Source organism: Oryza brachyantha, chromosome 6, assembly GCF_000231095.2.
Source record: "Oryza brachyantha chromosome 6, ObraRS2, whole genome shotgun sequence".
Lineage (NCBI taxonomy): Eukaryota > Viridiplantae > Streptophyta > Magnoliopsida > Poales > Poaceae > Oryza > Oryza brachyantha.
This window is the reverse complement of record NC_023168.2, coordinates 16,902,062-16,924,669: the sequence shown is the minus strand read 5'-3', so window position 1 is coordinate 16,924,669 and position 22,608 is coordinate 16,902,062. Positions and strand designations below refer to the sequence as shown.

At 37.9% G+C, this 22,608-nt stretch overlaps 1 protein-coding gene across 1 annotated transcript; it reads right to left on the bottom strand.

The window, feature by feature from the left end:
- Positions 1-313: 313 nt before the first annotated feature.
- LOC102721283 (DNA-directed RNA polymerase I subunit 1) lies at positions 314-21,365 on the bottom strand. Its single transcript, XM_006656181.3, has 21 exons — positions 21,173-21,365; positions 20,629-20,798; positions 19,030-19,189; positions 18,629-18,922; positions 16,868-17,095; positions 16,581-16,760; positions 16,352-16,511; positions 14,465-14,652; positions 13,342-13,605; positions 12,600-12,688; positions 12,379-12,526; positions 11,965-12,177; positions 11,436-11,879; positions 9,240-9,486; positions 7,689-7,894; positions 7,306-7,508; positions 6,287-6,485; positions 5,906-6,183; positions 5,029-5,169; positions 3,881-4,748; positions 314-1,238 (listed from the first exon to the last, which is right to left on the bottom strand). Exons 1-21 carry the CDS (start codon positions 21,194-21,196, stop codon positions 672-674), a joined length of 5,271 nt encoding a protein of 1,756 aa, XP_006656244.2. The 5' UTR covers positions 21,197-21,365; the 3' UTR covers positions 314-671.
- Positions 21,366-22,608: the final 1,243 nt, after the last annotated feature.

Below are 22,608 nucleotides of genomic sequence, written 5' to 3'. Positions count from 1 at the left end.
CAGTTTCATTTAAGAGAATCCAAAACCTTATGAACTTCCGGCAGTAAATATTTGATTTCCTTGAGGGATAGATTCTTCAGTTTGCACTGAATTTCATGTGCTCCTTGTTCCCCGGCTGGAGGTTTCAATTGGCACGATAAGCAAAAAAAAAAAAAGTTTCAAAACAAATTAGAGCTAACTTCTCCAATCAGGATTGATGTTGACACGCAGAAACAGGAAGAGGTAGGGAGTTAACCAAACAACAGAGGCTAAAGCATAATATAGCCAACTAATGATGTTGTATGGAAACCAGGACAAATGGTATGCGAGATTAAACTTGCAAAGATTTGTCTACCATATACAATAATTTAGCAATATAAGAGGAAGTATTCAAGAGCAAGATTACACTACTGGCATTTCAAAGAGAATTTTGATAACACAAATTCAGAGACCTACTAGTTGAGCAAGGGCTCTAAATTATTGCATTCTTCCTATTTTGAATTAGCAGCAGGAGAAACAAGTCCTGCATGTTACATCAAATTCTTCTCATTGATTTGTGACCGAACATCAAAATGATTCAACCAGTATATAAGGGTTCATTTCGTTTTCTACAACACAAAATGACAAAACTTGCAGCACTTGGTAAAGAAAAGTGCCCTATATTTAACTAATTCCAGCTGCTACATGCAGGACTACATTGCAGCAGGTTGCTCTAGGCAAAAATTCTGCAGCAAGCCGAAGGTACCAGTTCCCATCTTAACCGGTTTCCCAAGACAGATGCTTGCCGAAGGGCTGTCGAGTGTGTCAGACTCTCCATGAGAAGCTGCTTCCACGATAAATTTGGTTGCCGTTTCAAAAGTCATCTTGCCAAATGGCGAGGTGCTGAACTGGCCCATCCCATTCCTGCTCATCGGTCGGTAACCGCCGTCGAAGGTCATGAAATCCGCAATCAAACTCAGATGCCTCTTGTTAACATCTATACCATAAGCACCGAATACACCGCTCACTTCCTCAATGATGGTTGCCCTTGCAGCCTCTACCCCATATGTCTTCAGCACAGCATATATATCATTGGATCTGACCTCATTGATATCGAGATAGTCCACTAAATTCCAAAATACCCCAAAGTTCACCCCTACTGTTTGTAGAACAATGGCTTCATCTATCTTGTCTGAATCCACATCTATTTTATTCACTGTACATTGATCAATATTACTACAGGCCTTGATAAAAACGGATCTAGCTGTTCTCTGAGCAATCTGGAAGAGAAGTATCAAAAAAGATCCATCAATAGTGTAGAAAACAAAGCATAATTATATTACAACAGCATCACTCAGGGCGAACCATTAACAATATGATCCGATATATGCTGCAATATGAGCGACAAATTTATTTGCAAATAATTAAAAGAATATAGTGCTAAAAAGTGTAACAAAAGGTGTTATATAGCCAGCGACTTCAATACTGTTTTCAGACTTATCCCAAACCCACACCAATGGTATACAATAATAAGCAGAGGCAATTTTTTTTCACGTATTTTTTTCCCACCAAAATTTGATAGCAAAACATAGCCTATAAAGTGCTTCTAGAAACACTAACAAATATGGTTAGCGTAACCTGCATATTTGTAACCATGCTCTAGTCAATAAATATACACCTACAAATAAGCTTACAACGCAAATGAGGAAACTAGTACATGTTTTACTATGTTCAGTATCTCTTAGCAGATACTTATGCCATTTTTTGAAGAAGGTTAGGGAGAAATGGTCGTGACTGGTTGAGGTGAGAAATGAGAAAGTATGTAAAGAAATTAAATGGGGGAATCTGTGATTGGTTGAGATGGGGAGGTAGGTGTAGTAGTAGTAGTACTGTGAGACAAATCTGAATCCTAGAAGTGGTAGTATTTGCTGTCTGCAATCTATTGTATCAAAAAAAATCAACATGGCAGCAACAACTTGGAGGTGGCAAGTGAGATGATATAATAAAAGGAAATATCAGATCAGAACAGGGACATAGCTGGATAGAATAAGTTGTAAGCATTACAGAATATCAGGAATAAGGCATGTTTCAACAACTTACCATGTGCGTGTAAGAACTGACCATGTGCAATATTAGCAAATTTGATGCATATGACAGCAGCATTAACAAAGTTCGTACACGTTTCTTGTTTGCATTTTGTTTGTTGGCAATTGCCACTGTTGCCAGGATGACACCCTTTATGTTCCCTTTTTTTATCTACAGGGCTGCATTACCTCTAAATAACAAGGCTACGTTGAATTAAAATTTACACAGAAAGAAAAGGAAAAGATCAACCCCAAGTCTATGGTCTCCACTCTCCTGTCTACTGACCCTCCAAGGCAGTTTGGCGTTTCTCTGCGGACTGATTTCAGAAATATAATTTAATGGTAATTAAAATAGGCTCAGTGGAATTCAGGTATACTGACAATGTGTCCAACAAGACAGTCAAGCAAAACTTGAATATCCGCCAGCTCAAGATACACTTAATATAGCAGCACCATGTATTGCTTGAACTCCAACATGAGCTCGCTTATTCCTATATGGATGGGGGAGGGAACAGACGGGCGGCGGTAGGGGAAAAAGACAACCAGTAAAAAATGAACAATCATAAGAAGTTGTTCCCTTAAACACGTGCAGGTAAAGGGTGTTATGGTTTGTGCAGACAGCAGACCCCAGCAGCAGTAGATTGATAATTCCAAAAAAAGGTAAATTTAATTCAAGGTTTCAAGACTTTTTTTTTTCTGAAACTTCCTGTTAGCAAGAAATCAAGGCAGCCCAACTTTTTTTATAGAAGATGAGGTTCCAATTCCAGGACAGAAATCTTTGGTTTGGAGAGATCAAAGGAATTAGGATTGACACCAGCTTGAATGGTTTTCAGGGCTTTTTAGCTTTCAGTACCAACGACACAATGGACATTATACCCTTCGGCCAATTCCCTGTATGCCCCTGTAATTTCCTCCAACCCCTTCTGTGTCCTGAGATTTGCTTGACCTCTTATATACCCCTGAGTTATTATTTGGATCCCTTACATGCCCATTCCGTCAGTTGGCCGTTAGTTTGACCATTAATTATCATAGAAATGACTTTAATGTCCATGGTATATTGCTAAAAGCTAGAAATGTTTGATGTGTAAATTATTTGGATTGTGAATAACAATAAGAGATAAATTACTAAATATTTTTTAAAAAATAAAACAAAATTTCATTATCAATTTAAAAATATTTATTTGAAACAAATCAAGCTTCCCATCAATTTGAAAATTGCCTTTCAACGAATGCAGTGAAAAAAGATTCGTTTTAAAAAAACAAAGGGGGTGAAATTATTTCATCACAAACTAAAAAAACATATTTAAAATTAATTTTTGGATTTAATCATATTTTTTTAAAAATATTTTTCTAAAAAAATAAGTTTTATTTTTTAAGTTTAGCATTAACTGATTATATCCCTTTTATTTTAGTATAAGTATTTTTTTGCGCATTAAAATTTATAGCACATATGTATAAGAGGGGTAATATAGTCATTTTAAAAATATTTAACGGTCAACTAATGGTCAACTAACGGAAATTGTATAGAGGAAATCAAAATAAAATCTCAAGAGTATACAAGGGATGAGGTAAAATTCAGGGGTACATAACGGAAATTGTATAGAGGAAATCAAAATAAAATCTCAAGGGTATACAAGGGATGAGGTAAAATTCAGGGGTACATAAAGGATTGAGCAATTTTTCAAGGGCATGTAAGGAATTTTTCCCAAATTAAAGCACCCTATAGTCAGTAAGATCAGTACAAGTTTATAGACACTATTTGAAGTTGCACTGTATTCAGTTCTTAATTGCTGATAGAGAGAAACAAAATGTAAGTTGTCCTGCATAAAAAGAGGTACCTGGGCTAACAGAATATGCGGTTGCTCTTGCAAAGCATAGTGAACCTCAAAATTCAAACCTGTTGATTCATAATGAATAGTCCATTTTATATTTTTCTTGAATTTTATGGTCACTTGTGCTTTTTCATCCGCGACTTTATTTCTTTCATCTTGAAGTCTGGCTGTTGCTTGTGTAGCTTTTGAATTTTTCCCCTTGTAGCTAGAATCTAGCACATGTCCTTCCTCAGTCTCTTCTAACTCTTCACCCAATTTTGGTCGATCATCTTCACTCTCAGGCTTAAATTTGGTATCATCTTCAGATTCACTATCCATATCAGAACTCTCTTCCTTTTCAGCATCATCGTCATATTCCATCTCATCTATCTCTTGCTGTTTCCATTTTTGTGCATCTGCACCCAAATCATCCTCATTTTCACCATCGCTCAGGCCATTGCCATCATCAGTAGGTCCATTTTCAGACTCTTCGACTCCATCAGACGGTTGGCTCTCTGTATCGTTTACTTTAACTGCTTGGATAGCATTAATTTTATGTAGCAAATCTAAATGCTTGCTGATTGCAAGATCCATTGCATCAATAAAAACAGTTCTCAAAGTTTCTTGGCACTCGTCTACAGTAAGTTCTGACTCAGGTGGATATAGCTCTCGTGGGTAGAGTTTCATCTGTAACTTATAAAGGGTTGAAACACAACCATTATTGTTGTGAAAAGGAACTGTGCATACTTCAATTCTCTCCACAACATCAGCTACACGAATCCTCCTTAATTTAACAGCCATTCTTTGAGCATCACGAATCTTCTCCCTTTTAGCAGCCCTTCGTTCAGCATCACGAACCTTCTTTAATTCAGCATCAATTTGTTCATCATCATCCCTGGATTTCATATGCAGAAATTAGTCTCTTTAGATCATGCTAATGTGGTACAAAAGTTTCAGTATAGTTTGTTTGAGATATCTATTTATATCATACCATCTCCATTTCACAATGTAAGATTTTCTAGTATTGCCTAGGTTCATATGGATACTAATGAATCTAGACATAGCTAAAAAGTCTTACGATATGAAACAGAGGGAGTATGATATTCAGCAGGCTATGAGAAATGCAGGAATCAACCTAAGAGACCATCTTTAAAATAGAAACAAATAAAGCTCACCTGGTCTTATCTTCAAGCATAGGGCACTTCATAAAAGGTGTACTAATTTTAGCTGACGCAGTCATTAGAAGTTCTTTCAAACGAGGAATACCAAGTGTAACATTCATCTCACCTCGTCCAGCAAGATGAAAAGTGTTGAGTCTGCAAGGGTGAGGCAAACAAAGTAGGTAATTTTATCACGGAGATTCTGACAGGTCCTTGGATAAGAGAGTAATACATCATGAATAAACAAATCAAGCGTACTCACTTCATGGCAACAATGACAGATATCTATTGGATGGCCTTTGGTCAAGTAAAATTTAGTTCAAAGAAATTTGAAATGTCATGCATATATTTTCCAAGGGATTACATACAAATCTAGCTCTTTTATATATCTCACACATTTAGTCTTTCCCCGTAAGCTAATTTTTAGATGGAGCTCTTTTTAGTTTTCCAACACTTAAGTACTATCACAGAAATATATATGCATTATGTGGTTAGTATAATCATTATATTTTAGTATGGTTCAAGAAATAGGCCAAAACTATTTTTATCTCAGGAATTAACCAAGCACTGGATACACAAAGAACCTAACTAGAATGCATAACAAAGTACATATCTATACTACTTTAAATGTCTCTACTCTAGTGGTGGTGGATGGTGGCAGTGAATCTGCTACCACATTGCTTTTTATAACTTTTTTACAATTAGCCCTTGTTTTTTCCTGATATTATGGAATAATCTAGATTTGGTTCAAACAAGTGATATTAGAATAGTTCATAAAAAAATCGATAATATTTTGTAATATATTTCCATAGCAAACCATGGGTATTTTGCTAGTAAGTACATATATGGAATACATGGTGAATTTAAAACCACAGTCAATAGAAGGTCTTACGTCATCTGGGTTGATGGTTCTCCTATGGACTGAGCAGCAACCACACCAACAGCTTCCCCAGGATCTACAAGACTAGATAGGTATTTGGCTTTCAGTAACTTCATTAGCTCCTCCTCCTCAATGTCATAACGGCAGAGTTTCTTTTTTTCTGTTTCCTTTAGAAACTTCATTGCACTGCCAATCAGCTTGACAGGCAATTTAGAAATGTATCCATTTGGATTTGATAACAGGTGCTTGTCATTAAGGCCATCAAGCTTATGAAGGACAGCTTTTCTATTCTGTAAGTTGGGCAAACCATTAGCAACCCCAAATAAATGCATAGAGAAAGGCGCATTACAATTTAAGGCAGAAATAAGTTGATATCAGGATTTAGTGTTTTACATCAGCAAGCTCTTTGAATTTGTCTAGGAAGCTAGTTTTGAGCACATCAACTCCATCTTCTCCATAGCAAAACTGTATGATTGATCCATCAACATCACGTACAGTGTGATCATATGAGACTTTTAATGATTCGAGACTTTTGATAAGACAACGCTGAAGGTATCCGCTACGAGAAGTTTTGACTGCTGTGTCAACCAACCTGCAGTTAATATGCACAAGCTAAATATCATGACATGTAAAGCCAATATGGTTGTAATGATGTATTCCCTCTGTCCCAAACTCAGTCCCAAAATGAAGATATTTCTACCACCCACCTTTTGTCCCAAAATGAAGCTACCTCTCCACCTACCTACTCATCTCAAACTATCACAACCATTCTCCATTTAATTTTTCCACCTAAATTCTCTTCTCAACCAATCACAACCTTCATCCAATCATTCTCACCTACATTCTTAGTACCCATGCCCAGCTCTAGAAATGGTTATATTTTGCGACAGATGAAGTATCATGTTAAACAGACTATTACTTCAATGGCAAAACTACAACATCCTATATGTAACAGAATTCCATAAAATAAAGATGCAATGCAAGCTCATACATGCAGTGGAATAGGCAATGAATGGATATGGTTTGGATATCTATAGGTCCAACTTAAAATCAGCAAATTATCCAGTTCGTATAAAAATATCAACAAATCTATAGCCAAACTGTTATAGTCCAACAAAAAATAGCAGTTCAAAACATCACTGTCTGCCTTTCACCAATGCTGCCTGCAAAAATGCCAAGCAGTTGGTGTGCACATGAGAGCATGAAATTCCGTTCAAAAATACAGCCACACGTATGTGCCGAACAAAGATGAAAAGGGGGATTTTTTGAGGTCCCGAATAAACTTATAAGAATGAATAATTCATGGCAAGAAGAAATTTGTAATCTATTTTCCACAATTCCACCCCGTTAATTGAAGGTCAAGAACTCAAGAAAAACTGTTTCATCCATCAGAAAAGTTCAAGAAAGTTTACCCCTCCCTGCCAGCCATACAGTGAAAATAGTACTCTTGAGGACGGAGACCAGTTAAAAATCGATCACTGATGAAACCACCAGCTCTTGCAGAAGTATCCCATGATGGAAAGCAAGGTAACGTCTTCCCAGAAATCATTCGTGGAACACGCTTTCCTTCTAACTCTTGCTGTCCTAGCAATGACGAAATTTGTGTCATGTTGACCTAACAAAAAATGACATGGAAGCACATTAGCCCAAGCACGTGAAGTACATCCAAGTACAGGATTTTATGATTTGCAAAACAGTCCAGTTCTCCATATCATTCAATGAAGCGTGATCAATCCAAAGCAAAATGTCATGTGTATTTATGAAGTAGGCCCCCTACAGGAAAAAAAAAACTTACCAAACCACCTTTTGCTCCAGTCTGAGTCATAAGAGAGAGACAATTTCCAGGAAAAGGCTTCTGTAGACCATAAGGAAACAATTCTTGATTGACTTTAGATGTTATAACATTCAGAGTATTGGACATTTTTCTATCCAACATAACCGTTGCACTTTCTCTGTTCCTTCGTATAACTCGTTCGACTTCCATTTGCAACTTCACTTGATCTGTGTAATTTAGAAATTAAATAACCAGCATGCAGCTGCATTTTGATTCAAAAGGTCGCACTTTTTATATTTTGACCAATAGTACATTTACTATACAAAATTATATTATACCAACAGGTTCATATTTCAAGTTTATAAACTATTGATTGTATATATAGAGTATTTTATGAGAAATTAATGACCAAAATTTAATCTTGAAATCTTTGAAGGTATGCCTTACAAAAATCAATGAAGTAGTGGTTAGCTGTCATTGCTCAAAGGTAACACTAATCGATGTTGAGCTATTAGAGAAAGTAAATGACACTCACGTAAATTAGCTATCAATAGAACAAAATTTAACAATGAGGCACAAATATAAGATGATTGAGTAAAGCTTCATTTTATTTCTTCCCGTTGACTATAACATGATCATGTAGCGATCATAAACAAAATGTCACAAATAAATAAATATGCATTTCACAAAGATTGAACGAACACAATCCTGAGTCCTAATATTAACAGAATGAAGTTTCTGTTTCAGGCCTAAGAAATTATTGACGAACAAAGACAGATGGACTAATTTCTGGCATCAAGAAGTGGTCTTTGGATGGATACCTAGGCCCTGATTGTTTCCACTTAGGATTATTGTAATCCAGATTATTAGAAATAATCTGAAACAAACAAATAGATTATTATGACAGATTATTATAATCTAGAGCCCAGATTATTGGGTGGCTAGAGACCCACTACCCTTGGATACTTTAAAGTAATTACCCACATTACCATCCATTACCTACTTCAGATTATAGTAATTTGACTCAATAATCTAGAGTAAAATACTTCTAAGTGGAAACAAGCAGGGCCCTAGTTAGCCAAGTCAGCTTTTATGTTCCATCCATTTTCAGTGTTTTCCTGTTAACTTCTGACCATGCTAAGAAATATTACTATGATAGATTTGGTAGCTTAGAGCCTTCCATTACCTCCCCCTTTGAAAAGTACAAAGAGCAGTGGAGCACGCATTCCGAGATTCAAACTTTAGAGCTGTCTCTAACAATTATGTCTAGGTTTGATGATCCAAAAATTAATCGTTGATGCACTTCCATAAGATGTTGGTTTCACTACGAATAATAATATAATTGAGAGAAAATGATGGTAGAAATTTGACGTTTGAAACTGTGCCAAGCCAAACAACCACACCTTATATTTTCCAATGGGGGGAGTGGTACTTCTCTACTTGCCTTTAGCATCCTTACAGCTATCTAAATGGACTGTGTGCATATGCGTTCGTGTGAGTGACAGTAAAAGAGAATCAATGTTCTCAACAAATTGTAGAATGTATTTGCAGTAACGACAATATTCCACAAACCTTCAACACCCTCTTTGGAACGTGTATCTTCAGCTTCATTATCCTCTTTGAGACACATATCTTCAGCTTTACCATCTTCTTTGGGTCGTGTATCTTCAGCTTCATCACCCTTTTTGTTTTGGGGGCATATAAACTCTTTATGCACTATTTTACTGCATTCTTCACTTGTCCCAAGAATTTCCTTTCTCAGCTCATCTGACGCTTGGCATAGCAACAGATCATCTACTCCACATGTAAATCCATGGAACTAAAAGAAAATAAATGTTCTTAATTTTACAATTAAGATATCACAAAAAAGCACAAAAAAAAAACTAAACTCAAACAACAAGAAAATACAATTTTATGCTGAGCCAAAAGAAAGTTAAATGCAAAGCAATGAAGCTTGGAAGAAAGGAGAGGACAAGTAGACTACACTGGTGATCATATCTGGCATATCAGCTTATAGCTGTTGATCAGATAGAGTTTATTCAGATTCAAATTCAAAACTGACCTAACAATGTCAGCCATGATAATGGGGCCAACCAATTACAATTAAATCCACAACTATATTTGAATATTTATAAACCTAGTACAAATCATTAATATGATGACATTACTAAGCAGGGATCAATTAGATGGTATTTAATTATTTATAAGACAGACTTGATTACAACTTAACTTTCATATGGTAATAAAAGAATTAACTTTAGGTGAAAAGGGTGGATCGACATACTATTTCAGACTTTCAGTATAGAACACAGCTTTCTGGACAGGGACAACCATCAACATGGATTAGCTTCTAAAGCTTTAGTTTACTCGTCCAAAACAACACTGGCAAACAAGTTGGGGAAGGCAAGGTTCCCTAGTCCAAAAGATTGGTTTAAAAACTGAGAAGGTATTTTGATTATCCATTGAGTACTCTTATGTTATAGTGTTATATACCAAAAAAAAAAATGGAGGAAGCAGTCATATGTGAATGAAATAGAAAGTGGGCAGTACCTAGTTACTTGGCAGCTGAGAAACTCTCACATGATACACTGTTTATATGTCCATAGGTACTAGTTATGGATTACCATAAAACTGAAATTTCTGTGCTAGCCACTTGACAAGCCAGATATGGTCCAAAGTTCAGCTAGTGCCATTTAGGGCTTGTATGGTTCTTAGCCAAACTCAACCATGCCAAATATTTGGCATTGCCCAAAAAACCGTGTCATCCATTTGGTTTGTTACCAAAATTTTGGCATTGCCAAAATATTTGGTTTGGCTAAGTTTGGCGAGGGTAAAAAAACTCTGGAAGCAATTCAAATAAGCAACTTTCCAAAATTTTAGTAATGGCCATATCTTACCATTCCCAAAATATTGGCAACACAAGCAATGGCAAAGAGCCAAACAACCCCTTAGCTCATTTTTAAAAAGAAAAAAGAAAAAAGAAAAGGCAAGACAAGAAATGGCAAAGAACCAAACAACCCCTTAGCCCCAAATGGCCAAATCATACAACTCTAGAAGGGAATCATCCTTCCACTTTCCACCCCACCACAACCGTGCAGAGTGCACCACATACATGAAAAGGAAAAAGATCTGGGCCCCTTTCACACGAAAAAGCACCTTTCCTCTAAAAACCAGGCAAAAATCTAGTAATCCATGATTTTTATCTATACATACTCCAAGTCTATTACTAGCCATATGGGCCAGTGGGTCCATGAAGAAAACTAATCCCTACAGAAACTAATGCTCGCTGCATATACTATTAGAAAATTAAAGAATGAGCTCAAGAATGTGGATTATGCTGTTCAAGTTCAAAGCAGTCTGAACCCCTGGTCCAACTCAGTATTTATTTTATTTGCTCTCCTTAGCCCCTCTACATGATCAGAAGTGTGATATAGTATAAACATGTTTCAGCCAAGAAATCAAATGAAAAGTTCCAGCAAGGAACTACTGCCAATATCTATTGTAGGAGCCAAGACCATAATGGGATGGAGAATTTAAAGACCAAAAAACAACTGCTGAAGATAAATCAACAGCCTCAACTATGCTCTATTGCCCAACATCAACAATCTAGAAAAGCTTGGGCAGATACATTTGATGATATTTTAATTGTCTTGATACATTCAAGAAAGTGTGCTTTTGTTACTAGTGAATGACTCTGATACAAACTTTTTAGTTGATTCTAGTGAGTCATGGACAATGAAAAGATGGAAACAATGTATTGAAGCTGACCTGCAAGACCATTGTAAACAAGCGGCTGAATGATGACAGTAGTACGCCAGCTGCATCTGGACCATATAATTCATGAACTGTATGAACAATCCCATCCTTCCCAAACTGGGCCTTATCTATCATGCCTTTTATGAGCTCATTGTCATGAACATACAAAACTAGCTCAGAACGATCTCTAGTTTTATCTTCATTGCCACGCTCTTTAGGATCTTTAGTTTTATCTTTAGAACCATCGCACTTTCTTTTTTTCACATGAATACCATCACACTTTTTATGCTCTTTAGGATCTCTAGTTTTATCTTTAGCATCATCACACTTTCTTTTATTGAACTGAACAGCATCACACTTTTTAGGGAGTAGATATTCTTTTGAAATTTTCCCCGTTTGCATCACAGTAAATGGAGGGTGGCCTTTTGTCACATGGTTCAAGATGGTTGTTATAACCTGTAAACCGAAGAGGTGAGCACCTAAGTTCAAAGAAATTGTGAAGATTGAAGCCAATAGTAACAAGTTATTTAAAGCATCTAACCTGTTTTCCTGTCCATAGAGGCTTTGGCTTCCAAATAGCAGGAGGTACAGGTTCGAGTGCATCATCATCCATAATAATAGATATTTTTTTACCAAACTTTGCAGATCTACGAGTTGAAGAGAACACGCAAGACCCATATACAAGTTGATTATACTCCTCGCGGCTAAGAAAGGTGTCCAGCTTTGTCAGGAGTACAGCACCGACAATATGATCCTACAAAAGGTGGAATATCACAAGGTAATTATAAAAATAACTGCTACTTTTGTTAGTTACAGAAATAACAAAAATACTGTGATTTTTAAGCTATTACAGACAAGATGAGTTCGTTACTTCAAATAGATAGATGCACAGAAAACCTGACTATACAACTGAATGTGTAAATAGAATATGCTCAACAGCAACTGCGTATGTTACCTGAATGAGGCCTCTGACAGCATCCCCACTCCTTGGACCAATGTACTGCTTATTTGCATCAACAATGTTGATGGCCTCAGCACGAGATATTTCATCTTGTGGGAAGTGCACATTCATTTCATCTCCATCAAAATCAGCATTGTATGTGCTAAAAATAAATAGTGTTTGGTCAGCAGAAGTAGACAGAAAGGCACAGTGCTGCTGAAGATATGTTGTAATACCTGCAATTGGCATAGTGCATTCGAATTGTCTTCTCTCCAGGCAGCACACGAACAAAATGCGCCATCATGCTGGGCTTGTGAAGAGTAGGCTTAACATCACAGGAGAAAAATGAATTAGAGACATCGCAGTGCTACAACATTGCTGACAGATAAAATGGGTAATAGTAACATACTCTCATAAAGACCATGCTGCATGACATCTTAGTAATGTATGCTTATAGTGTAGTAGATGGTGGTTGTAAATCATATTTTCAATTTGCTTTTAAAACTGGGTATCCTTTCCGGAAACAAATGAAACAATTAGTCAAACTGAGATATGTGCACCATTCTGATACTGATCTGACCAATATTGATAGTTGCTACAACTGATAGACCTACTCACAAAAGGATGAATGTATGTCATCTCAAAATCCTTATCTCACGCGATATTCCAATGGTCTATTTTGGTTCTATCGCGTAGAATATGTTAGTTCAATTTCACAAATGACACTGATCTAATAAACTAATGCGGATAAGTGACGAGTATGGGTATTTGGAGAAACAAGTGTTCTGTAAGGCTCTAGGCATTATTCAGGTGGTAGATGTCACCCTAGGGGGGAATGAATGGGCTAGGCAGACACCTTTATAATATTGGTTTGGAGGGGGAATTGACTGGATATGCCAAAATAACCATGCAGAAAAGAACCATTAAATGAGACTTGTACTGCTGAAGAAAAGGCAATCTTACTAGCACAAGTTATACCTGCCTGTTGACTAGTACAACATCACCATCTTGAAGGTGTCGATATACCACTTTGCTCTCAAATTCACACTTAGGATCTTTCCCTGCCTGAGAAATTGATCCTCTAGAAGCAGGTAGCATCTTAGCAATGGCACGGCGTTTGGCAGGGGCAGCTTGTAGCTTATACATGTTATTGTTATCCCTGTAATGGGTTGCACCTGGATGAATGTCAGCACCATTGTTTATAGCTTCTTGTAGCTTTCTGGCATTCCAGGGTGTCACTTTCTGCCCATGAAACAATATAGAAAATGATGTAAATCAATCAGTTGAACTTCTCAAAGCTGCTCTGGGAAGTAAGCAAAAGTTATTAATTCACTTCTAAACTGAAGTCTGTCTAAGTCTAGCACCCTGAACTTCAAACCAGCCGCTAACCCCCTTGATTTTGCAGTACCATTCATATAACCCCCCTAAAGTGGTTTTGGATGGTGGTTTCAAGAATTTGGATGCTTAACCTAGCAGTTTTAGCTAACTGGCATTTAGACTTGTTAGTTAGATTGGTCATTTGACTGTTGTCATGACTTGTGGATATGCTTCAATACGTTGAATCAATAGCCATTTTCTGTTGTTAACTATCCTTGTTTTTTAATGCTGTAGTCAAAAAATGCCAATATGACATTATAATAGTATAATTAAACTGGTTTCCAAAGTGGAGAAATAGTTTTCTGATGGATGATTTTCATGCACATATCACAGGGCTCCTACCCTTATAGCTTACAAAAACGGAAATAGAAAAGTTAGAAAGTGACTCAATATACAAAATATTTTCCTGCTCACATCATTAAGAAACAGTTGTATGCAACTGCAAGTTCGCTCATGTGAAAGATGTTGTGTGTTTTCATAATAACCAGTTTAAATGTAATTTGAGCTTCAAACAACAAAGAAAACATCATGGCTCATAATCCAACCCTAAATTTTCACTGCAAGAAATTTGGAGTTTTTAGGACTTTATTGTATATTATCATCATAGTAACATAATAACAAATCTACAGCAATGAACAAGAGGATGACAATTGATATATACAGTTGCATATAATCATAACAAAAGAAAAACATATACATTTTTAGTTTAGGACAATGCAGATACCTCAGGATATGTCAACCGTGTGGCAAAAACGGGAGGAATCCCAATTTCATTTACAGCCAAATATGGATCTGGAGATATAACGGACCGGCATGCATAATTAACTCTTTTCCCCATCATCTTCTGTCGAAGAATCCCTTCTTTCTTTTCCAACAACTGCCTTATACCATTTGCATTCTTCTCGTTTTTTGCTGTCATGACATAAACATTAGAGGCCACTCATTTTCTTAGTCAGGGCAAAGCAAATAATGGCATATTTATGCCTGTAGCGACAAGCCGAGCTAGTGAGGATAATATTATATATCACCTAGTTTTGGGTAAAAAAAAGAAACATAAACTTCATCAAATAAAACAAAATGCATGCATAGCTTTTTCTTAAGCATTTCCTAAATTAACAGTTCATCCCAACACTACCAAAATGGACCAGGGCACCAGGCATTTTTTTAGATTAATCACAATTCACAAAAAAAAGGCACATAATTATTTTTTTTCATTCACTTTTCATCTGGAAAAACATATGTAACCCTTAACCTAAAGTGATTAAGTTCATAATCAACAACAACATTTACAGCAGAATCTCTAGAACCCAGATAAACAAGCACAGTCAGGGACAAGATTGTCCAAGTGGCTCACTCTATTATATTTTCATGGTCCATGAATGCATCTACAAAATAAAGTAACAAGCATTCATGATCTGCTCCAACTAGTACATGGGCCAATAATCCAGGAAGTTATTGATTTGAATTGAATCTGTTCTTCTGTGATGAATTTTGCAGCGTAAGCTGTTTACAATCCCGTCCTACAACAATGTTTCCTATGCAATACATGCAGCACAAACACATAAGACTTGGCTATGTAATGTTGACATCAAATTTCAAGAATTTGACCAGGTAGTGATGTGATCCAGGAAGCAGTGTTGTTAAGGTGGTAAGGCGTCTTGCGGCGATGCCACACCGCCTTAGCACTATAGCGGTAAGGCGTAAGGCGTTGCGACGCATTAAGAGATGGCCGAGGCATGATTTGTAAGGAAAATAGTGTAGAGAAATCAGCAAGAAAATGGGGGAATTGATAAAAGTCTCAACTAAGCCAAGCAACCAGCCCACCAAAGCCCAACATTACCCTCACAGGCTCATTACCACATGTTTTATGCCCTAAGAGGCATCATACACCATACACCACCAGGCACCAGCAACCGCAATGAGCAGATGCATCAACCGCCATTGATGTCTCTGGCTGCCGACCACCTCTGCATGAGCACTCATCTTAGGTTGTTACCACCACCATTAGAGATTGATGCCTCTCCTCATCTCGCTGCCTGCTACCACTGCTGCCACTAGAGATACAAAGGCTGCAGCAAGGTGCAACAACTGCAATCTGGAGCTAGATCTGAAGGCAATAGTGTGGGATTTGTGAACAAGCCATCTGCGGCAAGAAAGGAAGCGACTGCAAGCTAGATAGGGTTCTAGGATGAGCTTACCCCATTCTTCATTCCCTCTCTCCACTGGTTTTGCCCGTAAGGTAAAGGAAACATAAGGTAGAGGGACACCTTATCCCCTGCAACTGCTTTACCGCTATGGCGATGCTATAGTGATGCCTTAACAACCATGCCAGGAAGTTACAGGTTTGAATTGAATATACTCTTCTCTGATGAATTTCGTCATATAAGACCTTAAGTTGTTGTTTACAATCCTATCCTATAGCAGTTTGAACGTACCATACGCGGCAGAAACACACAAGACAGGGCTACGTACTATGCTGAGATCGAATTTCAAGAAGATGACCAGGTAGTGATTTGAAAAGAGACAGCCCAGCTTTTTACATGTTTTGTTAAAGTTACACCAAAAATAAAGGGGACTGTTCGACATCATTAATAGAAGAAGACATGCTTACCAAGGCCTTTACTACTGTCATACAGCACATTTACACTTCTTTGCATATCCATCCATCTTCGAAGAACTTCCATATGATTAGAAGCAGCATTGCTCTGCTGAAGCGCAAGATTGGCCTCTTGCACTTTACTGAGCAGAATATTTTGAGGATGTTCCATGATCTACAGCATATACCAAAAACAGTTACTCCAGAACAGGATTTAATCAGTTTACCAGCAGGATTTACTTACTCCAAGACTAGAGTGAATTGAAGGGCGGAATCTGTTCGGTGCCACAAGCAGATTCTTCAAGAAAAACATCTCATAGCCCCTTTTCTTTTCTGATACATTCAGTGTATTCTGTTGGAAATCACAAAGTAACATGCAGAACCTTGCTTCGTTTTTCCACAAATCTTTCAGAATAGATTCAACCTGAAGCAGTTAAGAAAGGATCTTAGTAGAGTGGATTTGCAACTTGCATAAGGTACTGCATTGATGAAGGCTTCCTTTAAACTCAAATAGATAGCAGTATTTATAACCTCTGTAGCTAAGAGATGTTTCTTTCCTGATGATGCCACCATTTCTTTGATTGTGTCATCAGAAATGCGTCTTGTTTCATTGGTTGATCCTCTGGACGAAGTTCCAGGTGAAGTTAGTTCTTCATCAAGACCAGAAACACCAGTTTCCCTTGAGTCATGAAAACGAACATCTCCACTCAGTTTAGCATCAGCAATCGCATTTGCTCTTACAGCGGAAATATCTGCATCCTACAAATCACATGTAGTGAAGAATTATATTATAATACAACAAATATACCACTTACAAACAGTATAAAATATTGACAAAAAAGGAAAAGTGAAATTCTAATGCTGGGTGGGTGACGTGTGTTAATCATGCCATGCAAAGGTGCACAACCTCAGCAAAGAGCATAACTACTTACTCAACCAACTTGACCTACCCACATATATACTGTAAAAAAAAATACCAACACGCGATAAGGATGGTTGCCAGTCACTCTGCCGGTACCACTTGACCCAGTATGGTGCGATAAAATTAACGAAATACACTTTTTTCTAATGCATACTATGTATTTCATTCATTTAGTTGAAGACTTGAAGTAGAGTGGATAAACAGGTTTCCATCAAATGACCCCACCATCCCTACCCACAGCACACCCTCCCCTTTCCAAAGGGCGGATGGAAAAGCATAAGCTTAATTCAAGGAGAGAGATGTTATGAAAGTATGAAACCTTAAAAAATAGGTCAAAAAAGACAGAAGCAATTTATAAAAACAAATAGTACTGATGGACAATACTAAATGACAGCTTATACCAAACTTTATCTCTGCCATTTATTCAAATGTGCCACTGGATCAAACCATAAAATATTATTTGGATGTATAACATACTCCTTCAACATCCAAAATTTTGCTAGAAGATTATATTTGAAGTTCATGCTTTACACAACTGGGTGATAACACAGAGCAATTTGTCTGCCACTCCGGTTTAATAGCACCATTCTATCACTCATGTTAGGTTAATTGCTTCCATGGCACTAGAATGGATTTTTTTTGTATGGGTCTGCTCTTAAGGCGACAAGGTGAGGCAAGGGGACCAACCCCTGCCCAATTGCCTAGGCAACACCTAGGCGTTTAAGGCGAGTGTAAGGAGACGCCTTATACACATGAGCATAAGAGGCATACTAGAGATCTAATTATATTCTCAATTGGAATATGAAAATAAGGGAAAAGGTCAACAAGTCAACAAGAACGCTAAGCTGTGGCGACACACTTTGCTTCCTGGTGGCGGTCAGACGCTTAGACGCCTAGGCGACACTTTAAGAACCAAGGTACAGATACTTCCCACCCCACTGTTAAAGGGAATTCCATCACTATGCAATCAATCATCTTTTACTGAACCAAAGCCAGCTCTGTCCCCACCAAATACCCCACAAAAGCCAGCTTTCTCTCTGTATCCAACTGGTGATATCTCTGATGCAATCTTCCCTCACATGCGCTCCACCCTCCTGTCATGATCTCTCCCTTTTGGCTTGTTGGCCATGCTCAGGAATCATTGTATTTGCACAATGGTGCATGGGGGGTGGCCCAGCTGGGGAGAACCAGAGAAGTGCCTCTACATCGTGCTGCAAGAGAGAAGCCTGTGTGTCCTCAAGCTTACACCAGGGAGAAGGTCAACCACAACCACCACAGTTGAAAAAGACACAAGCATCTCTAAAAATCCATGTAACCTGTGGATCGGTTAGCACTGCCTAAAAGATTTAAGTCATTAAAATCATTAGTACCTTGATCAACCAACCATATATAGGATGTGAGATCTTTGGATTCTTTTTGTTACAGTGTGTGCATTTCTTCTGTCTTTTCTTCATAAAGTTCGCAAAAATTGAAAGAACCTCCTTCAGTTGGATTGATGTCCAGGTTTTATTCTCGCTCTCAGAACAAGTTGATTTATCACCTGAAGTGGCCTCAGTTTTATCATCTTCCTCCAAAAGTACTTTGCCACCTGAGTCTTCCAAATTTTTAGCATGGGCAATATCACCTTTTACTAACAGTTCAAGCTCATCCGTGTATCTGTCTACCTAATAAAGTAAACAGAAATTAAATCATATAACAACACAACAGGACCTGAATACTCCAAAATTTAAAAAAAAATGAGCCAAAATAAATAAGATAAACATGGACACACCTGTTCTCTGTTCAAGCGGAACTTGTGGCAATGGAAGCATGTCATATGGAGAAGGTTTTTAAGACTCAAAAAAAGCAACGGATTAAATAGTGGCTTTGCCAACTCAATATGGCCGAAATGGCCAGGGCAGCGAACAGAATGCTGACCACAACTCTTGCAGCTGTACATAAAATTTATCCATGGTCAGAAACTGAAATTTAATTTTCCAAAGAAAAGAAAAAAAAGGACTCAAGACACATGGGAAAATAACTTTTAAGGACTCTGAAATATACCCCTGATTAGGGTAAATGAAAGAAAAGGTAGTCCCCCAAACACGTAGCATTATAGATTCAAATAAACTTAGTACTCCGTCACAAAAGGAATGCAGTTGTAACATTCAAATTTTGTCCTGGAAAAATGCAATTATACAGCAGTACTTTTCCGTCTAACCACCCCTCATTAAAATCTCTCCCCAAGTTACCCCCAATCACCCTCCCAATCCCAAACATCCCTTACTTAATGATGGGCATGTAGGTCATTCCCTTCCCTACTAATTTGTCTGTTGGATAGTACAATTGCATTCTTTTGCGGATAGAAGTATCACCTAATAAGACTTATCGTTACAATGATCCAATAAAACAGAAGATCGACATGAGGCAATCCTTATATTATGAGCACTGATAAAAGTTAATTATTGATTATAGATAATTCATTTTCAATTGACCTCTTAGAAATGAGAATTGATTCTTTCATGCATTAAATCTATCTGAAATGCATGAATGGTCTACTGTAATTTGTCTGGAAGTGCAGCACAAATTCAAGTAACTTTCAAAAAAAAGACCTATGACTTTGTGATACCTATTTAATGCTATAAATGATGAAATTAACTGCTACATGGTTGAAAATATATTTTATAAATATGAGATGATGAACTTTTTTTATATAGAAACTTTTTGCAAACAATGTACCGTTTAGCAATTCGGGAAACGCATGCCTAAAAGCCAAGGAAAAATCTTTGCAAAAGAACACAGCCTATCTGTTACAAAAAAAAATTTGTAACAATAAGGATCCTTTTTGCGTGTTTGCGTACGCACATGTGACATGTTGCCAATACATAATTGCTAGTAACCTGACGTGTCTTAATTGAAAAAATCAGAATGGAGAGGCACATAATGCAACATGAAGTTAAATAAATAGCTACACCTCCAAACATCTAATAAAATATAAACTAAAAAATAGCACTCTCAGCCCAGTGATGGTGATTGCTTACTTAACTCAGAGAGATAATTCAAAGAACAGACAGAGAAGAAATTTCCAGTCTACCACATATAGTTATATCATAACCTTACAAGGCAATGGAACGGAGGTAGGAGATGAAACTACTAATGTATGTTAGTATACATCTTTCCTGGGCTAATTACCAAGATACGAATTGATAAAAAAAATAAATGAAAATCTGCTGAACTTTGCTGCCATAATGTTGTGAAATAGCATATGCTACAACATGATAGTTCTTAAGTCAAAGATGGTATCATTTCCATGTGAGCTGATCTCTAGGATTCAGAGTAATTAACAGGTGGACTCTTGAAGTACAAATTCAGTAGTTGGATAAGTACTCACGTGTCGGTATCGCTCGTGGGCCCCATTGCTGGGTCAAGTAACCCACCTGGCACAGGACAGTTCTTGGCATCAAGACGGTCTGGCTTTGTTATCTGTTTAACACTTATCCTCTTAATTTCATCATCATTATAGAAGCTGAAGTGGATAGATTCCACTTCCTCCGATGCAGCCTGCACAAGAAGCAAAACCATTTCACATCAAACCGTAAATGATGATCGCTGTACTAAGTCCAACTAAGTCATTTTAGACAGTCGGTGAGAAGGGATAGAAAACGAAACATTCTTTTTTCTTTCTGACAATTTCTAAACCTTCCAGCCCCAACCATAATTACACGTACTTACACGCCAACGGATTTGGATTATTTGGATTTACAGCACGGGCTTGGGACCCTCACGACTTCTGCAGCCGTGTCAGCGGCACCTCAAACCGACACCGACACGGTTCGCAGCACCCCGGAGGAGGCTCAGCTGGCCCAGATTCTCACTACTACCAAGCACCCAAGCCCGCAAGGAAGAAGAGGAGAAGCGAGTGATCCGGTACCAACCTGGTCGGGCCGCACGTCGGCCATTCCCGAGCTTGTGAGCGCCCACTCTGCTCAGAGGCAGGGGAGGCGGCGGCGGCGGCGGAGGAGGAGCGCGCGCGAGCAAGCGGCGAGGAGCAAGGAGGAGGCGGCCGCCCGCGCGAGACTGGGAGGAAGGGAGGGAAGCGAGAGGTGGAGCCTCTCTCTCGTCCTCACCGCCGCGCAAGGGTGGGGGGAGGCAAGGTTTCGGGGAGCTAGGGTTTAAGGGGGAGGTTACGGCGGCGGCGGGGGAGGCGGGCCATCATGGACCGGGCCAGATTTTGGCCTCGGGCAGTGGTTCGCTCTGGGTTGGGTCTTTGCCTGGTAGAGTCGATGCTTAATAGTAGGAAAAAGTCTATTGTGAAACCCAGGTCGGGTTCGATTTAGGCAATGTTTAGTTTTCAAAAATATCACATCGAATCTTTGAACAACTAAATAAGCATTAAATATATATGAATATTAAAACTAATTACACAGTTATGGAAAAAATCATGAGACGATCTTTTGAATCTAATTAGTACATAATTAATCATAGGTGCTACAGTAACCAACATGTGCTAATGACAGATTAATTAGACACAAAAGATTCGTCTTGTGGTTTCCAGGCGAAATATGAAATTTGTTTTTTAATTAGACCATGTTTAATACTTCAAATGTGACCGTCCGCGTCGATGTGACATCTCTCCCAAAAAATTTTCCCAACTAAACGGGGTATTATCCCTTCACCACCAAGCCAGGAATGGAGGTTCTCTGAACCATAGGTACTAGTTTATTTTGCCTCCCTAGACACGCTTAGGACATGTTTAAAGGCAAAGGCTACTATTGATTATTCTCTCGTTCACATGAGCGACACTAATTTATTGAGCTACTCCGATACCCTATTGTAGTGTATTATATCCAATTACTCTGTATCTAGAGGTACCCAGAATAACGTAAATTTTGGTACCTAAAGGTAATTTTCTGAGGATGGTAGATTTGTCCATTAAAAATGGTAATTATAATTTTTATTGATATATTTTTAGACTATGTAAATCACTATGTCATATGTGCCTACACAACCATTCAATCTATGATCAATTTGACATCCTCAAGAAAGTAATGTGACGTACTACTTCTAGTGTAATCTAGTGTGTCTAGTTATTTTATGCCTTAAGGTACCAAAATTTTAAGTGTAAATTTAGTTTTTTAGTGCAAATTTCTATACGTAGATGGATGTTAAAATTGCCCTCAATCCATACATGCGGAAATAGTAAACAGATAAGACTTTGGGGAAAAAAATGCAATCAACTATCGCGGTTGCATTTTTTTCCATCAATATTTTTGGAGTTGTCAAAACGAACTGGTTTGAAATTTCGAACAATCTCAGTACTACATCGATTTCAGGATCAGCTGGCTTCACGCCGGCACTACATGGACGTCCG

Bases quoted from the DNA above. Each gene is read 5' to 3' on its own strand.
- LOC102721283 (XM_006656181.3), bottom strand. From the start codon at position 21,196: ATGGCCGACGTGCGGCCCGACCAG. The intron at 19,190-20,628 runs GTGAGTACTTAT...TTTTATGTACAG, and splicing joins CCCACGAGCGATACCGACAC to CTGCAAGAGTTGTGGTCAGC. The intron at 6,184-6,286 runs GTAAAACACTAA...CCCAACTTACAG, and splicing joins AATTCAAAGAGCTTGCTGAT to AATAGAAAAGCTGTCCTTCA.